Source organism: Enhydra lutris, unplaced genomic scaffold, assembly GCF_002288905.1.
Source record: "Enhydra lutris kenyoni isolate GAN:26980312 unplaced genomic scaffold, ASM228890v2 scaffoldscaffold77, whole genome shotgun sequence".
NCBI classification, from domain to species: Eukaryota; Metazoa; Chordata; class Mammalia; order Carnivora; family Mustelidae; genus Enhydra; species Enhydra lutris.
The window spans coordinates 2,359,556-2,383,962 of NW_019154161.1; the positions used below are offsets into that span (position 1 = coordinate 2,359,556).

Genomic DNA, 24,407 nt, shown 5'->3' on the forward strand with positions numbered 1-24,407 from the left:
GTCCCGACAGCCTCCCCTTCTATGTCTTTGGCTTAAACTTTGATCTGCTGATCAAAGATCTTCCCCATCCATCTCTGGAGACCCAGACTTCTGCCTGTGCCCCCCTGGCCGTACCCTGGGACCCGGCAGCTCCCACTGAACTCAGCATCTTTCCCTAACCCCACTCATAGTCCTGTGTTCTCCCCTCTCATAATGGCCCCATCACCCGCACCCCAGTCCCAGGCAGGCAGACCCCCAGGTGAGATCCTAGCTCCCTCCCTCTCCCTTCCACCATCAGTACCCCCTGCCCCATCCTTCCTGTCCCCTGATCACTTGCACTATTCCCACCTCTGGGTCCCCACAGCCCACGCCCCAGCTCAGGTTTCATCCTTTACCCTGGACCTTCACCCTGCTCATCCCCTACTCACAGCCCCCAGTGGCTCCCCAGTGCCTTAGCCTCAGGTTCAAGCCCTGAATGGCTTGGTCTCTCCCACCTGCTCCAGCCTCCAAGAAATTTTTGTTACCCCCAAAGCCCTCATGGTGCCCCAAACACCCCAGCTCCGTCCTCCTTCGTACCCACTGTCTCCTGCACATTCTGCACCCGTGCCCTTGCTTGCTGGCGCTTCCTGCCCTGCCTGGAAGACCTTTTCCCTTCCCCACCCAGAGAACCCTGCTCATCCCCCAAGAACCAGCTCCAACCTCCCTCCTCCAGGAAGCCTTCCCTGGTGCCCTCAGGGAGGAGCAGGCCTTGGCCTCCTCTGGGAGCTCCTAATCGTCTGTCTTCCCTCTGGGACAAGGGTGGGCACTGAGTTGAGGCCATTTTTGTGGCCTGGCACTGTCCAGGGAGCCTAGGGAGACTCGGGGTGAATGACGAGTGAGTGAAGGGGCACATCCTTTGGGGAGTTCCCTGGCCACGAGAGAGAAGCCAGGTGGACAATGAAGAGGGCTAAGGTGAAACGGGGCTGTCAGGAAGGGAAGAGACTTGAACAGCACGGTAAAGGGTGGCCGCTTGTGGGGAACCGTGCAGAGGTGCAGATGTCGGCGGGGGGGGGGGGCACTGGGCCCTGTACGTAGTGCGGCAGAACTGGAGCTGCCCTAAGAGATGGCGACCGAGGGGCCGGCTGAGGGCACAGCCCTGGGGCTCTGGGCACTGGGGAGCCACCAGAGGGCCTTGGGCAGGAGAGAAACCAGTGACTAAGCCCCTCGGGGCTGACAGGTGGCAGAAGGGACTCTGCTTCTGTCTGTGCCCACAGCCATCCAGGTGACAATCACTGAGCACCAGCAGGATACAGCAGTGACTCATAGGCTAGGGACAGATGCAGAACAAACCGTGCCCAGTGGGACTGAGCGTGACACCGTGAGGGTGGGCTGAGGCTGGGGCAGGAAGGGGCAGTAACATCTTGGGGAGACTTTACAGAGCGGTGACGGTGGATTGCAGTGGAGGGCACAGCATGGGCAAAGACCTGGTGGCTTGAGCAGGAGTGGCAAATGGTTGGCGGGGGCAGGTGCAGGAGGAGACCCTGGGTTTGCACACCAACCTGGCCTCTGCGGTCCTGCCCCTGGAGCTCAGTGTCATCCTCTTGTCCCACCACAGGCCCTCAAAGATCTCAAGACACAGGGCTGCCGAAAGGCAATGAAGAAGTTTGAAAAACACACGCTCCTGGTAAGTGGGGGGCCTCAGCGTCGCTGAGAAACCCAAACAAGGAGGGTGCCCGTGGGGCGGTAGCCCTGGCGTCAGAAGGTGGGAACCCTGCCTGACCCGGGGTTCAGCACACGCTCCCTTTCTGGGCTTTCTTCCCTCATCTGTCACAACAGCAGGGACTGGATCCCTGAGCTTCAGAGAACCATACTAAGTTCACGGTCACATCAGGGAACCAAGAGGCTCAGCCTGGGAGGGACCACCACAGGGCTGGGGCCAGAGCCGGCGGGTGCAGCCCACTTGGGTCCTGACCTGGGCGTGCACCGGTCCTGCAGGAATACCTTCTCGGGGAGGGGAACCTGAGCCAGCCTGCCGTGCGGCTCCTGGGAGACGTGATGTCCAAAGACGGCTTCTTCTATCTCAGCTTCGCTGAGGCCCTAAGGGCCCACAGCTGCCTCAGCGACCGGCTCCGGTGAGAGGCGGGGCCAGCGGGCAGGGGCGGGGCCCACAGGACCCGGGCGCGCGAGTAACCGGGCGGGCGGGACTGGTGGGAGGATGAGAAGGGGCGCCCGTGTCCTGCCGCACTCGCCTCTTCATCCCGGGTCCTCGGGAGGAACTGGGTAGGAATGGTTCCCGGAGGAAGGCGTGGCCCAGAGGAGAAGGGGAGCGGTGCCGGGCTCGGACACTTCTCTGCTCCCTGGCCATTGGGGGACGTCGGGGACTGGCGAGGGCAGGGGTGATGAGTGGGCGGGGTCAGCGAGGAGCAGGCAGGTGACCGGCCCGTAAGGGAGTGGGCGGGGCCTCCGAGCAGGGGCGGGAGAAGAGGGGACCTGCAGCCGAAAACTAAAACGCCGACCGGGGAGTGCGCCGGGAGGGTTCCGCTGGGAGGAGCCGACGAGGAGCGGCAGGGCCCCAGCTCCGGGCTCACGCCCCCGCCCTGCCTGCAGGTACAGCCGCATCGTGGGCGGCTGGGACCTGCTGCCGCGAGCGCTGCTGAGCTCGCTGTCCGGGCCGGTGCTGCTGCACGCGCCTGTCGTGGCGATAACGCAGGGGACGCACGATGTGCGCGTGCACATCGCCAGCTCGCGCAGGGCCCGGAGTCTGAAGGCCATGACCGCCGACGTGGTGCTGCTGACGGCCAGCGGCCCGGCGCTGCAGCGCATTACCTTCTCGCCGCCGCTGTCGCGAAGGCGGCAGGAGGCGCTGCGCGCGCTGCACTACGTGCCGGCCACCAAGGTGTTCCTGAGCTTCCGCCGGCCCTTCTGGCACGACGAACACATCGAGGGCGGCCACTCGAGCACCGCCCGCCCGTCGCGCGTGATATTCTACCCGCCGCCGGGCGAGGGCGCGCTTCTGCTGGCCTCGTACACGTGGTCGGACGCGGCGGCGTCGTTCGCCGGCCTGCGCCCCGAAGACGCGATGCGCGTGGCGCTCGACGACGTGGCGGCGCTGCACGGGCCGATTGTGTACCGGCTGTGGGACGGCAGCGGCATCGTCAAACGCTGGGCGGAGGACCCGCATAGCCAGGGCGGCTTCGTGGTGCAGCCGCCGCTGCTCTGGCATGAAGACAAGGACGAGGGACCGGACTACGACTGGGCGGTCCCCTACGGCCGCATCTACTTCGCCGGTGAGCACACGGCCTACCCGCACGGCTGGGTGGAGACCGCAGTGAAGTCGGCGCTGCGAGCTGCGGTGTTGATCAACAGCCGAGAGAGGCACACGATGGTCGACAGCGACACCGAGGAGGGCGTAGTGCGCCTGCTGCCCAGCCGTTCCCGCTGCGAGTTCGAAAAGGGCGGTGCCGCCCACGCCCAGGCTGCGCACGGGATAACCGCTCAGCACACCACCCACAAGAGACCCGAGCATTAAAAGTATTTTCAGAAAAAGCCCTGTGGTCCTCCCCGGTTGTGTGGAGCAAAGCCATTAGTCTTCGCGGTAGAAGGGTGCGCCTATTCTAGAACCCCCAGAAGCTGTCCTACTTCTCCCTGAGCCGCAGGGCTCCACTGGGGAAGGGGGACAGGACCGAAACTGCTTTGCGCCCCTGGGAAATGGTAATCAGTGTCCACTCTGGCTGTCACGAAACAGATGGAGTCCTGATGCCAGACACAGAAAGCACGACGGACAGTAGGTCAAACACGAGTTTATTTTTTTGTTCACATAACAAGAAGCTGGTAAGCAGAGTCCCCAGAGCGTCTGAACAGCTCTGCAGGCCCTTCCATCTCGGTTATGTCCGGGATGTGTCCCCGCACAGCACTGGGGGCGGCCATACCCCAGCACATCCTCAGTCCTCCAAACGCCCCGGATCCAGGAAGGGGTCAGGGCCCTACCTCCACCGGCCCACAGGGGGCCTTCTCTTCCGTCTCAGTGGCTGGATCAGGATCACGTGGTCAGGTGTCGGCTCCACCGCACGTCCAAAAGGGACCACGAGCCACCACCCTCTCCCCGTGCGGGTCCATGCCAAAGAGGCAGCCTCCTTCCTCCACCTACGCAAGGACAACTGGACACGAGAAGTGTCCGTGTAAGCAAATCAGCTCATCGTGAGGGCACGGGAGGCACTGGCGGGAAGGCCCGCCCCGTTCACACCCTTCCTCCCCAGCCTCGGAGAGCAGGATGAAGTGCCTGTGCTGGGCGGGCCAGCCGGCCCCGGGGTTAGGACTCTGCGCTTTCCTCTTCCTCCTCCTCCGGCAGGATCTCCAGGCTGCTGTCGGGCTGCGGGGCTGTGTCCTCGGGGGGCGGTGGGGCCGGTGGGGCCCGGGTGGGTGAGAGAGGCAGTGGAGAGGTAGGGGGCGAGGGACTTTGGGGCTCTGCGGGGGGCACCAGACCCAAGACCTCCTGCACGTTGTGAGGCAGCTCCTGGAGGGGTGGGGGTAGAGGCGAGAAGTCAGTAGTTTTACCCCCGGAGGGAGGGGGCAGGGGGGAAGCTGGTGGGAGAGGGGCAGACTCACGGGGCAGGCGGTCAGCTGCCGGTAGAGGGCCTCCGCCCGCGTCAGCACGTCCTCCACGCTCAGCTTCATGGTCAGCTCGTTGATGTGCTGTGGGAGGGGGTGGGTCAGGCCGGCCTGCCTGCCGGCCAGCACTCAACCACCACCGCCCGAGTGCCCACTCTGTGCCTCGTGCTGGGGATACAACGGAGGAGACAGACTGGGTGGAGCTGGGGTAGGGGAGGTCATGTCCTTTCAGGCCGCTTGCCGCAACGAAGGGAAAGGACACTGAGCTCTCCCCATGACCCTGCCTCGTGTTCATGTACTGGGGAAGGGGCAGGTCCCCCCTCATGGGCTGGCCGCACTCTGAGGGCACTGTTGGGAGCCAGGCATGGGATGGAAGAGGAGAAAAACAAGCCGGGTCTCCTGGCCACGGTGCTCACCACTGAGCTAACCATACTTTCCATAATCCTATTTGAAGTACCTACTACCCCAAGGTCCAGTGGCACAGGCACAGTGCCAGCCTCCACGGAGTTCACACCTCAGCTAACATGTCCGCTTACAGAGGTCAGGACGGGCAGGGAGGGGGACTTGGAAGGAGCCCAGGCCTCACCTTGAGGATCTCATTGGAGCCGAAGCCAGAGAGCATGAGGGTGTCACGCTCCATGTCCAGAATGGCACAGGCCACCAACAGGTGCAGATTGGGGCCAGGGAGCCCTGTCCACAGCACCTAGGAGAGCCAGAGCGAGGTGTTTATGGCCCAGCCTCTGCCCGAAGTCGCACCCAGGTCTGCCCTACCCCCTGCCCACTTCCCACCAACGTCCCAGCCCAGGACAGCTGACTGGTTGCTCTTTCCTCTCTGCCCTCCCACCCACACCTCAGGCCCACCTCCCACAGCCGAAGGACATCTGGGAAGGGGAATTCCCTCTTGAACCAGATAAGCAGCCACCGGAAGCAGAAGCAGAGGGAGCCAGAGTCCTGGGAATCTGGAAGAAGACAGTGGTGGAAGGGGTGGTGCTCCGCAAGAACAAGCTCAAACTCCATTCCAATCCCCTCCTAATTCACAGTGTGCAGGCTGGTCAGCCCGAGACTCTAAGAAGTTATACTGGCTGTAGGAATCTCTACCAGTCTAGGCAAGTAACTCGTGCCCAGCATGGGAAGGCTTCGGAGCTGAGCCAAGAACGCTCTGGGTCAACAGGAAGCTTTCCCATCCTGCCTTCCAGACTCCAGATAAGGTGAGCTAATTCCGTGCCCCACCATCACATAAAAGGGATGCAGGACACTCAGGGAAAAAATAAAAGCTATCAATACCCAGTGCTGGTGGAGGTGTGAGGAAACGGACACTCACAGACTCGGCTAGCAGAAAGATCAGCTGGTAAGAATTTCCAGGAAAGCAGTGATGGGAACAAACATTTCAAAAGCCGTAAAAATACCGCCCAGAATATAATGCCACTTGTTGGAATTTAGCCTAAAGGAACTGTCCAGATGATACTCCTCATGATGCAAAATTGCGAATAACCACAGTGCGCAGGACAGGTTGGATCTGTTCTCGTACACAGTTCAGACAGACAGATCGCCGCACAGTCGGGCAGCTGATGTCCCGGCACCCCCGGAAGTGGCCATGCCGAGGCCCCAGGCCCATCTGCCAAGCACGGGACTGCAGGGAGCCTGGAGGAGCCCGCTCGCCGGGCGCACTCATGGGGCGGGGACTCGCTGAGGATCGCTCCAAACCACGATCCCGCTTTCACATGGGAATGTTCCGGCTTTTGCAGGGATGTCTCCCTTGTCTGGATCAGGCCCGAACATCCTGGATCCCATCTGTGGCCACTTCCAGAGACTGGCGGGGGTTGGGGGAGGAAGGGTGGAGGAAGGGAGGCTCTGGGCACCCCCCTCCGCCTGCCCGCAGAGACACTCACCCAGGAAGTCGCAGAGCTGCGGGTCCAACACCCGCAGCAACAGCAGCAGTTGTCCGAGCTGCCGCTTCATCGTCTCCTGACTCTCCTCGAAGTTCCCGTGCTGCGGGAGGGAGGGCCACGTGAGGAAGCAGACACCACCCCCACCCATCCCCCGAGGGCCCTGTCTCCGCGCCTGCCTGGGGCCTCACCACGAGCTCCATGAAGCCACAGAAACACCAGAAAGCATCCACCTCGTTCTGAATGACGTAGAGGATCGGGGAGAGGAGGTCACTCATGCCCTGGACGTAACCTGGATGGGGGTGGGGGGGGGGAAGGTCAGGGCCCAGCCCAGGCCCCCAGCAGCCCCCAAGGGAGGGTCTGGCCCCCAGCGCCCCCCGGGGCTGGCATCGCACCAAGGTCAAAGTGGTACATGCAGTAGGTGAGAAGGACGTCATTCAGCAGGCCCAGCCCCGGGTTCTCGGGGCCCTCATAGAATTTGTTGGTCCGGTCAGTACGGCTCACATCTCTCTCTGCGAACACAGGGCGCAGAATGCGAAAGTGAGAATGCTGTGGGGGCCCATCCCTCCTGGCCACAGGCACCAGCCCCTGCTCCTCCCTTCGGCAGACCCCAGGCAGTGTGAGTTGGTCCGGAAACCACCTCGCGCACCCTCGAATGAGGCACTATGCTTGCCACTTGCCAGATCGCCACAGCCTCCCAGCGACCGAGTTACTGAACCATCCACAGACGGGAAACTGAGGCCCAAGGAGGCAAATCGGTTGTCAAGATCTCACAGCAAGTAGGCAGCAGATTTGAACCCAAGGAGTCAGGCTCCCTTTCCCTGCCCCATCCCATCTCCCCACTGAAGATGACATCATCCCTACTCCTAGGGAGGCAGGGGCCTTCCCTGTGCCCTCCCCGATGTGCCATGTCTGCACCTCACCCCTGCCCAGCAGCCTACCGATGAGGCTGCGGTAACCGTGCAGCAGTGAGTTCCTCCGCTCCTGCTCGGGGCTCACGGATTTCCACTGCAGCTTCATTCGGAAGTACTCATCCCTGCGGGGGAAGGGGAGGTGAGACACGAGGCCGCCGAAGCAGGCTACCTACTCATCTTTGCCACCGCTCCCCTGCCCTGTGCCGCTCCTGACATCGCTCATGACACACAACGTCCTTGTGAGTTTTTCTTTAAAGTTTTTTTTTGGGGGGGGGGCGCCTGGGTGGCTCAGTGGGTTAAGCCTCTGTCTTCGGCTCAGGTCATGATCCCAGGGTCCTGGGATCGAGCCCCGCATCGGGCTTTCTGCTCAGTGGGGAGCCTGCTTCCTCCTGTCTCTCTCTCTCTGCCTGCCTCTCTCCTACTTGTGATGTCTGTCTGTCAAATAAATAAATAAAATCTTTAAAAAAAAAAAAGTTTTTTTTTTTCCAAGTGATCTGTACCCCCACCATGGGGCTCGAACTCATGACCCCAAGATCCAGAGTCACACGCTCTCCTGAGCTAGCCAGGGACCCCACTGTGGGCTTTTGTTCAGTCTGTCATCCCCACCGGACAGAGAGCACCAGGGCGGGGACCAGGACACGCAGCAGGGGCACAACGTGTAGTGTACCAGGAATGAGAAGCAGGCCCCCCGGGGTAAGGAAGCCGGCTGCAGAGTGATGACAGCTACGACATTATACTGCTAGAACAAAAACTGATGCCCACGGGGGACGAGCCTGCCTGCTTACCGCCGTCTCCATGTGTGACGGCGGGTGCCCAGCACATGGTGGGCTCATGACTGACGACTGCGGAGCGAGCCCATCGGTGCACCTGTGATGGGCCAGGTACCGTGCTGGGATGGGGGACATGGTTGGCTGGGGTGGCCGCAGCGGCTCTCACTCACGTTTTCTTGCGCACATGGGCCTTATGCTCCTCGGCTGAGCCCTCCCAGCTGAGGTACCCCAGGAGGAACTTCCAAGCTTCGCGCCTCAGGCCAGGGCTCAGACCCTGGGGGACAGAGTGGGGCCAGCGGCTCAGAGTAGCCTCCTCCTGGCCGCCCGTAAGCCTTACCTAGTCCCCCCACCCCACAGCACACAGTCAGCACCTCACCCCGGAGAAGATGCGGGCCTTCAGCACGGGGACCTGCTGCAGGCGGCCCTCGGGGCCCACATGGTGGGCCCACTCCTCCTCGGTGAGTGGAGGTGCCCGCTCCACGGCCGGCCGCGGCCCCAGCTCCACCTGCGTGACACAAGGCCGGTGAGCTCAGGGCCTCCCACACCCTCCCCGGCCCCGGCCCCGCCCACCTGCAGGACAGTTAAGGAGCAGGGTGGGAAGCATCCCTCCCCAGGTCAGTACCAAAGCCACCTCCGTGTCAGGAAGCTCCCCTTCCCCCACAATAACGGGAAATAGGTACACGGTTCCAAGCACTCTCCTCGAAGTCCCTCCTCATGCGATCTATGACTGGGGTGCTGTATCATCCCCGTTCTGGGGGAAAAGGAGGCCTAGGGAACTAATCACCTGCCCAGGTGACAGCCAGAAGACAGCAGGGTCCACCTGATACTTACACAGGAAATGACCTCAAACCCAGGCTCCGGCTCGTCATCAGGGGGTGGAAGAAGGTCAGGGGAGGCCCCCTCTGGGTGTGGCTGCAGGGCCCCCCTGAAGAAGTTGGTCACACGGGAGAAGCTGCTGAAGGTGGTGGAGTAAGGGTCCTGGAGAAAGCGCTGCGGACAGGGCCAACAGAGTGCTCACAGCCACACCCCACCCTTCCTCACCCAGTCCGGTCCGCCCCTCCCTGCCCACAGGGGCCAGGCTGGTCAGTGGGACACTCACAGACACCACGTTGGAGCTGTCCTGGTCGAAGAGCTGGAGGTGATGGAAGGAGCTGGAGAGGGCCGAGGAGTCGTGGGGGAAGACAAGGTAGAGGCGGGGGTCCTGCGGGGAGCTGAGGAGGGGCAATGTGGTGACACCCAGGCAGAGGGCCCCGCGTGCGTCCCCTCCCCCTCTCAGTCCAACCGCCCCTGGGGAGTCCCTCACCTACAGCCTGACCACAGCTGGACCCCAGGGGTGGACACTCAACCCAGGGCTGGCCACTGAGGGCCAAGGCCCTCTTGCCTCCCACAGGAACCGATTCAGGGACAGGCCAGGGAGAGGCAGCTCCGGGATGCTGCTGGGGAAGGAGCTGCTTCGGTCACCAGGGCTGCTAAGGGACCCCCGGAGAACAATACCAACTTAAGAGGGAAAAAGAGCAATTCTTCCTAAGTTCCAGGACCCAAGTCCTGCCTGAAATCAAACCCTGCCTTGGCTTTGTGGTTACACGTATCAGCTGATTCCCTTCATCTGCCTTTGTTTGTTTTTTTAATATTTTATCTATTTATTAGACAGTGAGAGAGGGAACACAAGCAGCGGGAGTTGGAGAGGGGAAGCAGGCTTCCTGCCGAGCCGGGAGCCTGACACGGGGCTCGACCCCAGGACTCGGATCCTGACCCGAGCCACCCAGGCACCGCCCCCTTTGTCTAACTTTAAGTCTGCCTGACAGCCCCGAGGGGCCAGGCTGCAGCTGCGGGGCACCTGCCACAAGGCCCGGTGCTGGGAAAAGGCTCACCTGGCCAAGAGCAGGTAGCGGCTGAGGACCCGGAGAAGGGCGCGGGTCCCCCCTCGGTGAAAGTGCAGGGCAGGCAGGGAGCCCCCAGCCTGGGTCACCAGGACCAGGTAGGCCCAACTGAGGCCTGGCTTGGACCGGCGGATGGACTTGAGCTCCCCGAGACTCACCGTGAAGGCCCAGGAGCCCCGAGGGGAACTGGGCTCTGTACCTGGGAAAGAGCACATGTTGGGAGCAGGCCTGGGGAGGCAGAGGCAGCGCAGATATCCATGGGGAGCCACGTCTCCTTGGAAACACAACTGACTTGCTCGAAAATCTCCCTTGGCTCCCTGTGGCCCTCAGCGAAGACTGTGTTCTTAACCTGGTGGCAGTTCCCTGAGGTCCATCTCCTGCGCCCCACACATCTCATCTCCAGCCCTTCCTTCACTCCAGACCCCACACTCCAGTGTCCTAAACACACCCAGGGCCTCTGGCCTTGCCTGGCTACCTTCTCTGCTGGGGAGAAAACTCCCAGGTGTCCCCCAGGGCCAGGGGCTGGCATCACCACCTCCTGGAAGGCTTCTCCATTCTCCGGAGGGGCCGGATGCCTCCTCCGGTGCCCCCAGAACCTTGTAGGACTCCAGGATAGCCCAAATCACCCTCTCACCCCACAACTGTCACCGCCACAGCCTGGACACCTTCACAAGCAGAGGATTCCTGCGGGGGTGCCCACAACCCACCCAGGAGTCTGGCAAGATGAGCAAGACTGCAAACCCCGGAGACCTTGCCAGGCGGGACCTGGGCCGGGGACAGCGCTGCACCCCGATCCACGTGCCTGAGACTGGAAGGCCAGCGACGGACAGTCACCTTGACTATAGCCAGCAAAGTCTGTGGAGCCTTGACCTCTGAGGCTAAGATGGGTCTCCACCTGCCCCTCAGGGACCCGGGCTCAGCCTACCTCTGGTGGGCTCTAAGTGACGAGATTGTGGCCGCACAGTGCTGATGACAGCCCAGTCGGGTTCATAGCCAGGGTCAAAGGTCGGTTCCTCCTCAGAGGTGCAGGAATCACCACCACTGACATCCTTCGGAGAGGAAAGGAAGAGAAGAGAGTGAGGCGCTGTGGATTCAGGGTTTCTAGATCTGAGCCGCAAGGCTGCCCTGGAAGGCAGCCCCAGTAAACAAATAGGGAAACTGAGGCAGACGACAGTGCAATCAGCCAACAGTGCTGGCCACAGGCCATGGGGAAGGACAGGGAGGGGACAAAGTACAGGAGAGCTGCAGAGACTAGGAGTCCCTTTCACGGGCTAATGTATGCCTTTTGTCAGGCAGAGGCTGGAAGGCGAAAACTACATTTCCCAGACTCCTTTGCAGCTACGGGTCACACCACAAGGCGAAGGCAGGACGCAGGAAGGAGGCGGGGCAACTTCTTGCCGCTGGGGGCGGGGGGGAGCTGGGTGGCGGAGGGGCCGGGTGTGCTGCCGAGGGAGGCTCCTGTTTTCCTGCACAGAGAGGTGACTAGGTGGAGGTGGTGGCTAGCTCTGTGTCCCAGCGCCCAGTCACTGGCTTGGTGCGGGCCCAGTGGCTTCCTGCCCTTGGGTGGCAGCTCGGGTGGTAGTGTTCTTGGGTCTCCGCAGGCTCCACGATGATCTCTCCCCACTGCCCTCATTTCAGAGGTGGTGGCAGCTCCCCGGGCAGGTCAGTTCTGCAGGGTCAGTCCTGTTCTGCCGGCTCTCCTACAAATTCGCCAAGCCTCTACCGGTCTGCCTTGAATCCCTTCCTGCTGAAAGTAACTGGAGTGTCCCAGGACTCCCGCAATAAAACCCTGCACGAGGGTCCTTGTTGGAAGGACCCAGACAATGAGTCCACCCAAAAGCCGTTTCTCTGCTCCTTCCAGGTTCACAGAGCCCCTCCCACAACAAAGCCTCCCACTGTTTGCTTTCTCAGCCTTCCTTGGGGTTCCGTCTCCTGCCAGTGGGAGCCAAGATGCCACCTCTGGAGAGTTTAAAAGGAGGAAAATTCCTGATAAAAATGGGCACCTACAGGGGCGCCTGGGTGGCTCAGTGGGTTAAAGCCTCTGCCTTCGGTTCAGGTCATGATCCTAGCGTCCTGGGATCGAGCCCCGCATCGGGCTCTCTGCTCAGTGGGGAGCCTGCTTCCTCCTCCCTCTCTCTGCCTGCTTCTCTGCCTACTTGTGATCTCTGTCTGTCAAATAAATAAATAAAATCTTTAAAAGAAAAAAAAAAGGGCACCTACATGAGTGACCACCACCCTATTCAGGCCAGTCTTTGGAGGCTGTGGAAGGAGAACACGGCGTCTGGAGCTTTGACAGCCAACTAGGGCCATGAGGGGAGTCACAGAGACACCTGTCCACGAGGCTGCTGAGTCAGCCCCAGCAAAGCCATCCCGTGTCTTGTGGGGCGAATGGGATATTTCACCAACGTTTACATAACATAATGAGAGTCAACACCGCCTTCCGCCAGCGTTTGCAGCCCTCTGCCTCTTGGGCACACAGCAGGATCGCAGCTCCCTGAGCTCTGCCGGCTGGGTGTAGCCATGCAGCTGGCTCTGACCAGGGGACTGCGAGGTACCCCTTCCAGGATGGACTGTTTAACTGCCAGGGAAGAGCTCTTGCCCTCTGTCACAAGGAATGTAGCTGCTCTAGCAGCATGCTTCCCTGACCAATCACGACGAACAGAGCTCCTCAGTCAACCTGCAACACAGGGAGCGAAACCAGTCCCAAAAAACTGGAGCTCCAGTAGCCTTTTTGGACCACAAGGCAGCCGTGAGGATGGCAGAGCAATGCTGGAAGGAAGCCAGGTTGGTGGTGACACATGGCCTTTTCAACGGGAGAGGCAGGCGCTTCTATGCAGCTGAAGCCGCTGTCACTTCTGTTTCTATCCCACGCAGCCGAAAACAACAACTCGCTGATGCAGAGTTGGAAACGTCTTGCTTTTCCCGATGAGCAGAAGAGATGTGACTGGCACCCTGCTCGCCCCCCTCTTCCTGCCTTAAAAGGAGGTGCGACTGAACGAGTCATCTAAAGGTGACCAGGGCATGCACAGGAGGGTCTCGGTGATCCAGGCCCTGACGTCGCCAGCCAAGGCCATCAGCTCCATCTCTCCGAGTGTCTTGTGAGAGGAGAGGAATAAATTTGTCTCCTTAACTTGTCACCAGCCTGATTTTGTGTTCCTTGGAGCCAAGTGTATCCTGCGTGCGTACGTGCCTTTTCCACTGAAGCCTGCCTCAGTGGGTATCTGTTAATCAAAAACGAGAGGACCGAGGAGGACAGCCACATTTTCAAGAAAGGCACTCAGCTGGCCTGTGAGGCTGACGAAAAATGCAGAATGCTGGTAAGCCGGGTTCCTCAGCAGAATTCTAGAATCTCCATTTGTTACCCACTCCCACCAGGTAATTCAAACACCACTGCCCCAGGTGAGGCTTCCTTCTCTCTCCCTGACCCATCACTCTAACCTCCCTGACCTCCCAGCCTCCATCCTCCCTCCATTTGGCCCTTCTGCCCATCCCCCGCATGGGTTTCCCAACGGAGCTTTCCACATCCACACCCTTCTCCTCCCATGGTTCCCCCGGGGACCCCCAGAACACAGTCCAAGCTTCTCAGCTGGGCATTTCAGGCCCAACCATCATCCCAGCAAACCCCCCTCTACAGAGACATCCCATCTCCTCCTGTATCCTGAAATGCCCTTCCTCCTGCTGTCCCTGAAATACCTTCTTGCCCCCTTCTCATCCTTAGAGTTTCAGCGCAAATACCTGCTCCCTCCAGAAAGGGGCATGCCTTTGAAACCACAGAGTCTGGATTCAAACCCCAGTTCCAACACTTCCTAGCTTTCTGACCTTACAAAAGGGGCTTCCAATCATTGTGCCTCAGTTTCCCAAAATAGAATGAGGGTGAAGACTGAGGCAGGGTCTGGGGTAAACTCATCTCTGGTTCCCAGCACAGGGCCTGGTGATGAAAAGTCTGTAACAATCTCTAATAAAAGCCTCAGGAGTCTCTCATAACGAGAAGAGCAAAGTCTGGTACTGAGAGTAGGAAGAAGCCCTAGAAAGTATACTTTTCCGCCCCTGGGGAAATGCCACACCCCTTCAAGTTCTTGTGGACTGAGAGCCCGTGAAACCTGAATCCACGGGCTGTGTTGACCTCCTGCACCATCACAGGGCTCTCCTAAAAAGGAAAGGGGATGAGAGGGCTGCCTCCCCACCGCTATGAATCTCATGGTGTCTGCTTTCTTTCAAATGGGCACCTTCAGCCCCATTTCACAAAGAAAAGAAAACCAAGGGGCCAAGAGAGCCTAGACCCCAACCAGGATCATATATGCTCCAAGAGTAAGTCTGAGATTACACCCAGGTCCTTCAAATGTCTTCCACTGCCCCAACCTGGGAAAAAACAAGTGGAGAAAGGGGAACGGAGGAAAGCCTACCTTCTTGGAGAAGAGAATTTGGGTGGAATCTCCAGCCTCCTCTACCGGAACCCAGTGCAGAAGGACATCACTGTCCTGAGGAAAAAAAAAGGGTTTGGAGGGACATCCCCCCGTCCCCCAATCTCCCCAAGTCGTATTTCCAGACTTCTTCCCTCCTCTGGCCCCTCAGACTTACAAAGCCCCTTCTTTCGCTCCAGTCCGCACCCCCTGCCTTCCCACAGTCCCATCGGGACCTCCAGACCGTACGCCTCCAGATGCCGCCTCCAACCGGCTCTGGGCCTGCCCGAGCCCTGCTCCCTTCCGGCCCACCTTCTCCACAACGCGGATGACGCCAGCGATGAGGGAGTCCGGGTCTTGGTGCTTCTTAGCACTGGTGTGCAAGTACACGCCACCTTTCTCAAACACCACCTGGGGACGGAACCAGTGAGGGGCGGGACCCAAACGCAGGAAGACACCAGGGGGCGGGGCCCAGAGGCGCTTCCCGGCCGCCCATGGGGCGGGGCTAAAAGGTAAGCGTCTAACCTAGGGCAGTGGAGGAGGGTGACAGCGCATTTGTAAACGAACGGTGTGTTCGCTAAGGCTCAGCGGGGTTCCCAGAGCCCGGGCAGGGCGTTGGGGCGAAGCCGACTACCGGAGGGCGTCGCTTCGCATCCACAGAAAGATAAGAACGCGTTTCCATTGCCTACCCTGTAACCGGCTCCCTCCATAGTCGCCGCCGAGGTCCCACTCCTCCGGCCCTCTGCCTTTCCGGGTCATCGTGCTGTCACATCCGGATAGGAGACTCCCCTCAAGCCTGGGCAGTGGTAGCGCCCTTGCCTGTTCTAGAACAGGAGTGGGTGTAACCATCTTTCAGAATGGGGTGGTTGAACTTGAACCTCGAGGGTGTAAGTCACATGGCGCAGACGGCGAAGGTGGAGCAGGCCAGCGAGAGTGCGCAAGCGCAGTGCTGTTCCCCCGCCACGAAGTAAACAAGGGGGAGGGTCCAAGGGCTCCACCTCCTCGCTCAAGCTCTCGCCGAAACACCGGCTTCTTTCTCCATATTGTGTACTGGCATCGAAGCAAATGAGATGCCATTTTGCTCGAGGGCACGGCCAAAGCCTGGCTGCTGCGGCCATGTTAATGCGGGGCAGTCCCATCTCCCTGAGGGGCGCGACATCGAGGTCCTAGAAAAGAAACGGGTAAAGGAAAAGAAGGTGAGAGGAGGTGTACGTCACAAGAGGTGCCGAGGGACCTGGGTTAACGGGATGAAGCCGTCAGTATCCCTGGGAACGAAGCGGACCCCGTCGAATTCCTGAGTCACCGTCGGGAGGCGGCGGCCTGAGCCGCCATATTGAAGCCTGGCAAACCGAAGCAAAAAATGTCGCCTTATTGGATCTTTCCCCACTTTGGTGCTGAAGGGGGATAAGTTGGAGGGAGAATCCATATACATTTTGGGCAAGCGATGCCATGTCGTTAATGGGCACTGCTTTCCTCCACTTTTGTGGAAAAGGTCGACGATGGGTAAGGGGCGTCAGGTCTCTGGCCTTAGTTTACTGTGGTCCTAAGAATGCACGTGGCGACGGCCGTATTTGGAGCAAATCGAAATGGTTCTGGCTCGTTTCCGGGCAAGCTGAAGCGTTCTTTCACCATCTTTCTTATGGGCACCCTGCTGTCGCCATTGCCCCACTGTGATCCGATGATGTTCCCGTGGCCATTTTGGTCTCGGGCGGCCTGATGAGGGAGGCGGAGTATGCAGCGTGGAGGCGGGCCAGCCTCGCGGAAGTGACGCAAGGCGCCGCCATGTCTTTTGAGGGCGGCGACGGCGCCGGGCCGGCCATGCTGGCTACGGGCACGTGAGTGGAGGCGGCGTTGTGAACCGCGGTGTGGGGAGGATTTGGCCGTCCAGAGGAGAGGGGCGCTGGGAGGGCGAGCCGCTCGCGGGAGGGGTATGGCCTGCGTAGATCAGAGGGCAGAGATTTTCCAGCGACCCTACGCTCAGCGCTGGAAAGGGGTCGCTCGCGGGAACCGTCGTGTCTGACCCAAGGCAAAACCTAGACAGCTTTATCCTCCGGTCTCCAGACCCACGAGGATCCTTGCCTTGGTCGTGGATCATCTCCACGGTGTCTGGGGGTTGCTCTGGGGGTCCTGGGGGCGCCCCTCACCCGTCCAAAGGCGGGACTTCCGGTCCTGGCCCCCACCTGGGCGGGATTTCCTGTTTTCTTCCTAGACAAGTGGGTTTTTCCTGGACCCCCGGCCGAGGTTGGGGGGGGGGTGGGTCCCTGAGAGGTCAAGGAAATGCCCAGACGTTCAACTTTCCCCCGGCTACGCGGAGTAGTGGGTGGGGAGGGCATCCTCGAGTTTCTCCCACTTTGGGGGGTGGGAGGCACTGCCACTTTGACAGGTGGTTGGAAGGGGGCTTCACTAGCATCCCTCATTCTTTGGCGGACTTCGCTTCTTTCCTCAGCTCTCCCTAGAGTCATTTTCTTCAGTTCACCTCCTCGCCTCGTATTAAGAGGCCAATTACTTTAGCTCTCCCCTCCCCTTCCTGTGGGGGACAAGTCTCACCTTTCCTGAATCCTAAAGTCCTCAATTTGGGGGGCTGGGGAACCCTCCATCCATCTCTGAGCTCCTTAGAGGATGCAGGACTTCCTCCAGCAGCTGGAAGGGTGGCGTCTTCCCTGGTCTTGGCCACTCTACTTTTGGAAAACTCACTCCAGAGAGCCCTCAGGCCTTCGCAGAGAGGCGTGAGTTGCCCTCCTCCTGTTTGCCCAGGCCTCCTCCTTACAGCGGGGGGACCCTCCCACCCACTCTCCCGCGTTTCAATCTTTTCAGTCCTGTAACTACCCTAAGATCTAGGACAGAGAGTGCAATCCTGATGTCCCAGGGATGTGAGAGCCCCAGGCCTACCACAGCCAGGCTGTGTGACCTTGGGTCAATCATTTCCCTGCCCTGAGCCTTGGTTTCCTCCGTCAGCTAGGGGAGACCCTTAGCCGCCTCTCAGTTCTGTTGGATTTTGGAGTCAGGCAGAGAGCAGAGTCAGTCCTACTCTGACCCATTTAACTTCTGGGCCCTCTGACGAGTCCCTGAGGCTCTCTGAGTCTCACTTTCCCCATCTGGACATAAAACTTTCCTGCTAAGGAAGGCAAGATGGCATTTGGGACTAAGAACAGTCTCTCCTCTCCAGCCCTATGACCCTAATCAAAATACTGAATCTCCCTGGCCCGTTTGCAGCTGAAGTGGGGTGATAACAGCCCCTCCCTGGTAGGGTTGGGGAGAGGGTGGGATGAGGATGGTGACGACCTGCTTGGCATCCCTGCCTGGCCTGTGGGAAGCGCTGGGTGAATTTGCTCTGGGGTCTGTCACGAATAGTGCTGGTTGTGTTCTTGCTGCCTGTGGCTTCCAGCAGGGGCTTTGTACTCCACGAGCCTTGCTTGTCTCGTCTGGGAGGGAACAGCTCACACCTTAGTGGGTCAGGTCGGAAGTGAAATGACAGATGTGGGCTCCCTACACAGAGTCGGTGCTCAGCAAACACTGGCTTATGTGCTTAGGAGTTGAAAAGGGCCAGCAAATTGAAATCAGGCTACACATGACCCTGGCTGGACTAAAACCTTGCTTGAATTCCTCCAGTGAGGGGGGGGGGTGCCCCCTACCTCCTTGAGGAGGCTCCTCAGCTTCCCAGCCGCCCTCACTCAACCACTCTACAGGAGGAAGAAAAATGAGGCACAGAGAGGGCCAGTGAGTGCTCCAAGGTCACACAGCAGGTTTGAGATGGCAGGAAGCCAGCCCCCGTGCCCCTTGCTCTTTTCTCTCTCTCTCTCTCTTATTTTAAGTTTGTCTATTTATTTAAGTAATCTCTATACCCAGTGTGGGGCTCGAACTCATGACCCCAAGATCAGGAGTCGCATACTCTTCCAGTTGTGCCAGCCAGGCGTCCCAACCCTTTGCTCTTTTTATCTTGACCTTGGGGAGCTCACAGTGTGATGGAGGAGGCAGACAGAGGTACAGTTGTCTTAAGCTCAAGGGACGGTGAGCTGTAACGGAGGTAGCCCAGGGCACTGTGCGTCTAGGGAATCAGGGTCAGAATCAGAATCAGGATCAGCTGATCCATCCTGGGGGATCAGGGACGACTTCCAGAGGAACTGGCAGAGCAGTCTTTTCGGAAGTACAGAGCTTCATGTATGGAGTCTCAGCGACAGCTCCGCCCCTACTCTCTGAGGCCTGCCACTGAGAGGGGCCAGGCTGGTGGCTCTGGGATCAGCCTTCCAGGCTCTCCCTCGGGTAGCTCCACAGTGACTGGGGAGACGGAGGTGGACCCACACAGTCCTCCCCCAGAGCACCCTGTGCTAGATTGGGGGGATTCACAGACGTTGTAGCCCAAAGATGGGGGACTGATCTGATCTGGGGTGAGGGAAAGCTCCTTCCACGCTAGGGTGAGAGAAAGGTTGACAAGTAACTGGGGGACACGGGATCTGGACTGTAGGCCTCAGGCCTCAGAAGTCTGGAAGCGTGTGAGGCTGAGCGGCCACAACTCTGTGCTGGGGAGACTAGGGAGGGGCAGGGGAAGGCTGAGAGGTTCAGGAAGAGGCGGGAACCATGGTCCAGCAGAAGCAGTGCTGGCCAGGCCTGTCATGTCACATCTCCTGGAAGCCACATTAAAAAAGTAGAAGGAAAACAGATGAAATTCATTTCCACCATATAGTTTGTTTAGCCATTATGTCTGAACTGTCGTGTTTTCGACGTGTGGTCAACGTCAGACCACCACTGAGACCTTTGACATCCTCCCTCTTTGTACGAAGTCCTCAAACGCCAGTGTGGATTTCGTGCTCCTGGTCCCGCTCCCCTTGGACCTGCCACATCTCGTGTGCTCCTTGGTCACATGGGGCTGGTGGTTCTGTATTGAACACGGCAGGGCGAAGGGCGGGGAACTGGGGCTGTGAAAACTGGATGGACCAGGAAGGATGGGGCTGGAGGGTTGGGGACGGACGGAGTCAGGAGGTCCGGATGGGGAGGAATTTGGGGGAAGGGGGTGAGCCCAGCTGGGGACAAGGTGGCCGGGAGGGATGGGAGTGGTGTCTAGGGGCAGATGGACGCCTGGGGGCAGGTGTAGACTGCGTAGTCAATCCGCTGGGCTTCAGCTCTCTGTCCTGCTCTGCTCTGCAGGGCGTGGATGGCGTCGGGGCGCCCCGAGGAGCTGTGGGAGGCGGTGGTGGGGGCCGCTGAGCGCTTCCGGGCCCGGACAGGCACGGAGCTGGTGCTGCTGACTGCCGCGCCGCCCCCCCCGCCCCGCCCGGGCCCCTGTGCCTATGCAGCCCACGGGCGTGGGGCTCTGGCCGAGGCCGCCCGCCGCTGCCTCCACGACATCGCCCTGGCCCACAGGGCCGCCGCCGCTGCCCGGCCCCCCGCACCCCCGCCGGCACCACAGCCACCCAGTCCTGCGCGGAGCCCACCTCGGCCTACCCTGGCCAGGGAGGACGACGATGAAGATGAGGACGAGCCGACAGAGACTGAGACCTCTGGGGAGCGGCTGGGTGTCAGCGACAACGGAGGTGAGACAGGCGGGGGCTGGGTGGCTCTTGGCTTGGCAAGTTGCCTCCAAGGGCAGTTTTCCTGGAGGGGTGGGACTTGCCTGTCTCTGAGCCCTGGTGTTCCGTGGCAGCCGCAATCACAGAGAGCCTGGGGCGGCGGGCTGGCTTGCCTGTGCCCCGCTGTGTGACTCTGAGCAGGTCATGGCCCCTCTCCGAGCCTGTAGCCCTACATGTTAACCTGGGGCCAGCTCTGGGCTGGAAGGTGCCAGAGACACAAAGCAACTCAGGCCTCGCCCCTCCCCCTTTTAAAAGAATTTATTTACTTATTTGTTACAGAGAGAGAGTGTGAGCATAAGTAGGGGGAGCAGGAGAGGGAGAAGCAGACTCCCTGCTGAGCAGGGATCCCTATGTGGGGCTCCATCCCAGCATCCTGGGATCATGACCTAAGTTGAAGGCAGATGAGCCAGTCAGGTGCCCCTTGGGCCCTTTTCTTGGGGAGACTCCCTGTCTGGGCAAGGAATTGATAGTCCTGACAGGAGGCAGTGCCCTGTGGAGCCCATGGGGTCGGGACCTGAGCTGGGAGCTTGAGCAGAACAGGAATTGTTTCCAAACATGTGGTGGCTAATGCTTGTGAGAACAAAGATGGGAGTTACAGAGGAGTCGGGCGCAGGCAACGGCTTAAGGAGGCCAGAAGGAAAAGCCACTGGCTGTTTTGGAGGGGAATCCAGAGGTTGGATACTTCGAAGAGACTGGACTATAACGTTCGGGCTTTGAAGAGTGATTAGGAGTTTGCAGGAAGGGCTCAGTAAGCAGGACTTACTCATTTGTCGTTACTACTAACGCTGGCTTCTTCACTGGAGAAAACCCGCATAGGGTTCAGGGCACAGCCTCGGAGCTAGGTGGCCCGGGTTCAGATCCCAGTGACATGGTTATTAAGTGGGAGACTTGGGGCAAGTGGTTTAACTTTTCTGTGCCTCCCGTCGGTCAAACAGCGATCATAATCGTCTCATACTCGGTCTGTATTTTGAGTCCTTCGTCCCAGACGTCGTGCGGATCTCATGTCTGTTTAGCCAGTTGCTTTCATCCGAGGGTGTACCAGACAGAAACTGGATTTGTGCGGATGACCAGGCAGATAACTAGGAGAAGGGTGTTTGAGGCAGAGGGAACGATTCCAGGAGCCCTGTGGCTTGCAAGGGCCTGGCGGATGCGAGGACTGGGGAGGTGGTGGCGGTGGGAGGTGGCTGGAGCCGAGAGTAGCAGGGACCTGACCGGCCTGGGCCGCTAACACCCACAGGGCTCTTTGTGATGGACGAGGACGCCACACTCCAGGACCTGCCCCCCTTCTGTGAGTCGGACCCCGAGAGCACAGATGGTAAGAGTCCCAGGCTGTCCCCACCCCTGGGGGGTGCTGGGATGAAGGCAAAGGCAGAGGCTGAAGTCTGCCCTCTCTCCCAGATGGCAGCCTGAGTGAGGAGACCCCTGCTGGCCCCCCAGCCTACTCAGTGCCCCCGGCCTCAGCCTTGCCCACACAGCAGTATGCCAAGTCCTTGCCCGTGTCCGTGCCCGTCTGGGCCTTCAAGGAGAAGAGGACAGAAGCACGGTCATCGGATGAGGAGAATGGGCCGGTGAGGAGCAAAGGGGAGGCGAGGAGAGGAGGGTGGAGGGAGGGACTCAGAGCCACTTCCTCCAGGAAGCCCTCAGGGATGGAAGCCACATTTCCTAGGATTGATCTTGCCCTCCACCTCCTGAGGCAGGTTTTGGGGCCAGAACCCTAAAGGTTTAACAGTTGAAGCCTTACAATGTACCCCAGTGCCTTGCAGAGAAGGTCTCTTCTAGGTTTTCAGGAACAGCTTCATTTACAGAATACTTGCTCCAGCCAAGACACGGATATTTTGATATCCCTTCCAGAAAGGGAAACTGAGGCTCAGAGGGGTTAGATCACCTTCAGTCCCCACCCTGCATGTTCCTGGCTCTTCCTGGAATTTGCCCCTCCCGCACCGCCTCCCATCCAGTTCTCCCTGTGGCCTTCATGGGCTGGCCTGGGTGGCTCTTCCTCACCTAGCCCTGAACCTCCCCGAGGCACAGGGAGTATCTGTGACTTTCCCAAGACCTCAGCTTGGGAGGAGCAGGGCTGGGATTGGAACGCAGCCTCCTTTCAGAAAGGAGTTACAGATGGCAAGGGTGGAGGCCCTGCGGTCTCATGGTCCCCTTCCCCTTGGTGCCTCTCAGGGGGCTCATTCACACAGTGGCAGCCTCCATCCGCTGCTGCTGCTGCTATCTGCGCTGCCCCTGGGGGAAGCCCAGTTAACAATGTTTGAGGCCCGAGTGGTGGCGCTGGGCTGGTCTCTGAATGGGCGGAGGTCCAGCCTCTGTCCATGGCCTCTCCCATTCTGGGGAATGCCGGACCCAGCTCAAGGCGTCAGGCCATCCGGGAGATTGCACTAGCTGCTGGGGCTGCGGACAGGATGACAGGGCCCCTCCTTGGGGGAGGCCAACCAGAAGAGGGATCCTTTCCCTACAGCGCGGGCAGCATGGTAGTGGACAGTACTTGAGCAATCACTGTGCTGATTGTCTCAGGCTCTCTCATCAGCCCCGCGTTTTAAAAGGGGAGACCGAAGCCTCAGGAGATGAAATGCTTGTTGACAGCTAGCCGGAGGCAGAGGCCTGATTGTTGCGTGACTCAGTGCCAAGCCCAACCCAAATCTTTAGACCTGACTCTTCTCTGGATGCACACAGCCTTGATGGTCAGCAGAGTGATGGTCACCAGAGCAGCATAGTTCCGCTGTGTAAGAAGGAACTGGAAGGGCAGTGGGACAGGTGGCTGTTCTTGCACATAGAGTCAGGCCAAGAAGGGGAGGAGAGGGGCAGGAAGGCTTCATGGAGGAGATGGTGTTTTGAGTTTGGTAGGAGGATCTTACGCGGAGTAAGTCAGGGTAAGGGGCCTTCGTGGGTGTAGGCAAAGTGCTGGGGCGGGAGTGGGGGAGGGGTGGGGCGAGGGCGGAGCCGCAGCGGGCGCTGACCCCGCCCCGGTCCCGCAGCCCTCTTCGCCGGACCTGGACCGCATCGCGGCGAGCATGCGCGCGCTGGTGCTGCGGGAGGCCGAGGACACCCAGGTCTTCGGGGACCTGCCGCGGCCGCGGCTCAACACCAGCGACTTCCAGAAGTTGAAGCGGAAATACTGAGGCCGGGGGAGAGCGCTTCCCGGCCCAGCGTCCGCCCCGCCCCACACTACACCCCTGCCCCGCCCCCGGGGCCGGCCAATCCGAGTCCGACCCGGGACCGGCCTCTCAGGTCCCCCGGGCCCCGGGATTGCCCCCTCCCTCCCAATCCCTGCCGTCCTTCCCTCCACGACCCTCTCACGCGCCGAGGAGCGGGACCTATCTAGTTTCCCTATTGGGTTTGTCGCCGCTTTCTTTGCCCGGCGACAGATTCGTTCGATTAAGGGATTGGGTCGCTCCCAAATCGGGGCGTGGCTAGTTTAAAGCCCTCGCAGGGGTTGCCCGTCGTTTTTTTGCCTAGCAACAAGGGCTTTGCCCGCGCGGCATTGGTTGAAAGAAAACAGTCAAGCCCCAGGATTGGGTAGTGGCAAGCCAGTTCGGCCTAGAGAATGGGCAACTCCTTCATTTGATTGGCTTGAACCCAAAGGGCTTAACCAATATCCTGGGAGTAGCCATCCCCCCCCCCTTCCTGGGTTTTCCCCGCCTGATTGGTTCTAGCCTCCTGAGGGCGTGGCCAAACCTTCCTCCAGTACCCAGGATTGGCCTGCGGCCTTAAATTTACGTTCTTTACACTACTGGGACTGGGGTCGTTTCTGACCGAGTCCTGACTACGTACCCCTCTGCCCCCTTCCAGGGCTGGCCCAATCCTGTCCCTGCATCTGACACCCTCTCATTGGTTCCATCCCATAACAGCCTGCCAATCGTAGTCCCGTCCTTGCACCCAGGACGGCACCAGCTCCCGCCCCTCTCCCCCCACCCCCACAGGTGCCTTAAAGGGCCCTCGTCCACCCAAGGTGGGGGGCAGGGGCCCTCGCTCTCCGGCCCTTGTGTGGGGGAGAGAGTCGTGGGTGGGGATCGGGAGTTGGGAGGGGTGGTCTGAGATTAAAGAGTTTTATCTCTGACAAATGAGTATAAAGCGTGTTCATTCAACAAACACTTTGTGAAGCCGAAAGAGCGGCATCTCACTGATTTTTTCAGTGCAAAGCTGGGAGTTGGAATTATTGTCCCCATTTTACAGACAAGAAAAGAGATTCATGGGGTGTGAAGGAAGAATTCCAGTCCTATGTGACCATTAATCTCCAATCTTCTGGGGGACGAGTGTTGGAATGTGAATGGTCTTTAAGGAATCAGTGTTCTGAGTCCACATAGTCCCCAGCAAAGCCAGGAACGTCCAGCTGAGGCCGGGAGTTTTCTGCCTAATACAAGACAGCTGAAGATTAGAGAACAAATGGCACCTGGTGCGATGTCTGGGTCGGGTCAAGTAAA

At 59.8% G+C, this 24,407-nt stretch overlaps 3 protein-coding genes across 8 annotated transcripts in view; 2 read left to right on the forward strand and 1 right to left on the reverse strand.

The window, feature by feature from the left end:
- Nucleotides 1–3,676, forward strand: part of LOC111160542 (interleukin 4 induced 1) — a 12,060-nt gene extending 8,384 nt beyond the window's left edge. For all 3 annotated transcript variants that reach the window (XM_022523714.1, XM_022523715.1, XM_022523717.1), the window contains exons 6-8: nt 1,574–1,642; nt 1,954–2,090; nt 2,566–3,676. In XM_022523714.1, the coding sequence (XP_022379422.1) occupies nt 1,574–1,642; nt 1,954–2,090; nt 2,566–3,487 (1,128 nt within the window). In that variant the 3' untranslated portion in view covers nt 3,488–3,676. The remainder of the gene's footprint in view (nt 1–1,573; nt 1,643–1,953; nt 2,091–2,565) is intronic.
- Nucleotides 3,677–3,742: 66 nt separating this feature from the next.
- On the reverse strand, nt 3,743–15,298 carry LOC111160541 (TBC1 domain family member 17). Of its 3 annotated transcripts, XM_022523711.1 has the most exons (17): nt 15,106–15,298; nt 14,729–14,827; nt 14,420–14,494; nt 10,942–11,065; nt 10,008–10,215; nt 9,236–9,347; nt 8,968–9,126; nt 8,513–8,641; nt 8,307–8,410; nt 7,394–7,488; nt 6,848–6,964; nt 6,644–6,744; nt 6,456–6,555; nt 5,428–5,525; nt 5,153–5,269; nt 4,564–4,650; nt 3,743–4,471 (listed from the first exon to the last, which is right to left on the reverse strand). In XM_022523711.1, the coding sequence occupies exons 1-17, from the start codon at nt 15,124–15,126 to the stop codon at nt 4,268–4,270; spliced, it is 1,950 nt and encodes a 649-aa protein (XP_022379419.1). In that variant the 5' UTR covers nt 15,127–15,298; the 3' UTR covers nt 3,743–4,267. The 3 variants fall into 3 exon arrangements, with proteins under 3 accessions (XP_022379419.1, XP_022379420.1, XP_022379421.1); XM_022523712.1 differs by lacking the exon at nt 14,729–14,827 and having other exon boundaries at nt 15,106–15,296; XM_022523713.1 differs by lacking the exons at nt 3,743–4,471; nt 4,564–4,650 and adding an exon at nt 4,657–4,734 and having other exon boundaries at nt 15,106–15,297.
- An 885-nt stretch (nt 15,299–16,183) lies between these two features.
- LOC111160809 (AKT1 substrate 1) lies at nt 16,184–24,036 on the forward strand. Of its 2 annotated transcripts, none has more exons than XM_022524164.1 (5): nt 16,184–16,251; nt 19,559–19,944; nt 21,218–21,295; nt 21,379–21,548; nt 22,962–24,036. In XM_022524164.1, exons 1-5 carry the CDS (start codon nt 16,199–16,201, stop codon nt 23,103–23,105), a joined length of 831 nt encoding a protein of 276 aa, XP_022379872.1. In that variant the 5' UTR covers nt 16,184–16,198; the 3' UTR covers nt 23,106–24,036. The 2 variants fall into 2 exon arrangements, with proteins under 2 accessions (XP_022379872.1, XP_022379873.1); XM_022524165.1 differs by lacking the exon at nt 16,184–16,251 and adding an exon at nt 16,297–17,142.
- Nucleotides 24,037–24,407: the final 371 nt, after the last annotated feature.